Source organism: Penaeus vannamei, chromosome 15 (assembly GCF_042767895.1).
Source record: "Penaeus vannamei isolate JL-2024 chromosome 15, ASM4276789v1, whole genome shotgun sequence".
NCBI classification, from domain to species: Eukaryota; Metazoa; Arthropoda; class Malacostraca; order Decapoda; family Penaeidae; genus Penaeus; species Penaeus vannamei.
The window spans coordinates 3,350,106-3,352,605 of record NC_091563.1 but is presented as its reverse complement, the minus strand read 5'-3'; the positions used below and the strand labels follow the sequence as shown (position 1 = coordinate 3,352,605).

The following is a 2,500-nucleotide window of genomic DNA, read 5'->3' as shown; positions in this document are numbered from 1 at the left end:
ACAAATAATAAGCAACTGTTGCAAGCTTCTTTAGCCTACGAAAAAAGGCCTTTGGCTCAACGGAAAACGAGGCTATTTGAAATTCAGCGCGCGGGCAAATTACGGGACTCCCTCAGAATTTCTACGCGAATGAAACAGCAGTAAAAGCATTTAGATTGAACGAAAATGAGAAGAGGGACGAGACATAATAACAATCATAGCTTGGCATCAGAATGTGTTCAAGAGGGTAAACTGCAGAGGTAAACTGAAAAGCCCTATCACAGTAGCACTTTTTCCGTCAATTTCTAGGGTTCCGTCTGAATTTGAGGCTTTCTGCAAGGATCGTCTACAAACGGAACGCCTCCCAGACCAAGACGGTTACGACCGTTTCCATCTGACTAATTTCTGTGTTGATCTTGTGCTATTAATGAATTAGATAGGATGAGTGACTGTAAACATTAGCTAATATTTTAGAACATTTGTATATACAATGTACATCATCATATTTCTTTTAAATAACGTAATATGTATGAGAATGTTCGTGTGATTCCCGGGACCTCACTCCGATAGCGCCATGTTTGTTTACATGATTTTCATACGGAGTTCATTCGGAAACGCAAAAAAATGATGGAAAATTGCTAGTGTGAATGGGCCTATTATAAGCGTGGAGAAAAGACGTGCTTGATAGAGTTTGAAAGAAGGCTTAGTACGAAAAGGAGATAAGCAATAGCAATGCTCAGCAATAGTATCTGACGTAACGTAACTGAAACTCAAACTTCAATCCTTGCAATTGGTGAATATACATACCTAGATCAAGTACTAGAGCTCAAAAGAAATTATAAAACGATCTAAGAAGACGCGTTCCTTTTACATGGAAAACATTTGGAAACCGGGGAGTCCACAAAACTTTTTCATAATAGTGTGCCATAATAGTACTAATACGAATACTTATACATATGCAAATATTGATATAAAAACCAATACTAATACTAGAATTACCTACAAAAGTCAACTATCAGTATGTCCTCTCAGTTATGACGTACATATGTGAGCTTGGAGACTATGCATAGTCTTAGAGAAAAAAAGAAAGAAAAGCACATAGAACGATGATGTTCGGAGACAGGAAATTACATCTACAAAAGTGATGAAAAGGCAAACATGGATATGGCAGTTAGAAAAGAGAATGATTGATTGGATCCAAGAAATCATAGATGTGGAAGAGGGGTAGATGGATGGGAGACAGGAAACAAGGCAACATACAGCTGAGATTATCACGGGAGGGTGAATGGGTGGGTGGGGGGGGGGGGGGCTTTTGGACTTCTAGAACGTCCTTATTTCCAAACCCAACCTGAATTTACACGTACTGCTACCGTCAGCACCATTGCCACTATCACCAATACAATTACCATAACTACTATAACTATGACTACTACTATTACTACTTCTACTATTGCTACTAATTATTATTACCACCACCACCACCACTACTACTACTACTACTGCTACTACAACTATTACAGCTACTATTACTACTAGTTCTACTAGAAACTCCTACTACTATTAACTACTTTCTCTTTCTCTCTCTCTCTCTCTCTCTCCTACCACTAGTGGTACTAACTACTACCACCATCATCCCTCCTCCTCCTCCCCCTCCTCCTCCTCCACTCCCCCCCCACCTCCCCCTCCCTCACCCCCTCCACCTCCCCCTTACCCTCCACCTCCCCCTCCCCCACCCCCACCTCCCCCTCCACCCCTCACCCCCCACCTCCCCCTCCTCTTCCTCCACCTCCCCCTCCTACCTTATAGAGTTCCGGCGCGGCGTAGGGCGGAGAGCCGCAGAAGGTGCTGAGCTGCTGTTCCAGGCTGTGCACGCGCGTCGAGAAGCCAAAGTCGCCCAGCTTGACGACTCCAGGACCCGCCAGGAATACGTTCTCGGCCTTGATGTCCCGGTGTATTATGGAGAGGCTGTGCTGTGGGGGAGAGAGGGAGAGAGATTGGGGGGTGGTGAGAGATGGGGGAAATTGATGGGGGGTGAGGGGGTAAGAGGGAGATGGGGAAATTGAGGGGGGTGAGAGGGAGATGGGGGGAGATATGGGGAAATTGAGGGGGGGAGGTGAGAGATGGGGAAATTTGCGGGGGGGTGAGGGGAGGGGTGAGAGGGAGAGATATGGGGGGGAGGTGAAAGATGGGGGAAGGGGGGGGGGCGTGAGAAGGGGGGGGGGTGAGAGGGAGAGATATGGGGGAGATAAGAGATAAATGGGGGAGATGAGAGATGGGGAAATTGAGGGGGGGGGGGGGGTGAGAAGGAGAAATGGGGGAGGTAGAGAGGGAGAAATGGGGGAGGTGAGAGATGGAGAAATTGAGTGAGGGGAGGGGGGCGTAAGAGGGAGAGATATGGGAGAGAGAGGGAGAGATGTGGGGGAGATGAGAGAGAAATGGGGGAGGTGAGGAAGAGAAATGGGGAGATGAGAGATAGAGAAATGGGGGGGGGGATATGGAGGAGACGAGAGAGAAATGGGGG

At 46.9% G+C, this 2,500-nt stretch overlaps 1 protein-coding gene across 2 annotated transcripts in view; it reads right to left on the bottom strand.

Annotated features, from left to right (window-relative positions):
* Positions 1-2,500, bottom strand: part of LOC113801337 (serine/threonine-protein kinase NIM1) — a 122,759-nt gene that overhangs the window by 4,727 nt on the left and 115,532 nt on the right. For both annotated transcript variants that reach the window (XM_070130314.1, XM_070130315.1), the window contains exon 7: positions 1,779-1,949. In XM_070130314.1, coding sequence (XP_069986415.1) covers positions 1,779-1,949 — 171 coding nt within the window. The remainder of the gene's footprint in view (positions 1-1,778; positions 1,950-2,500) is intronic.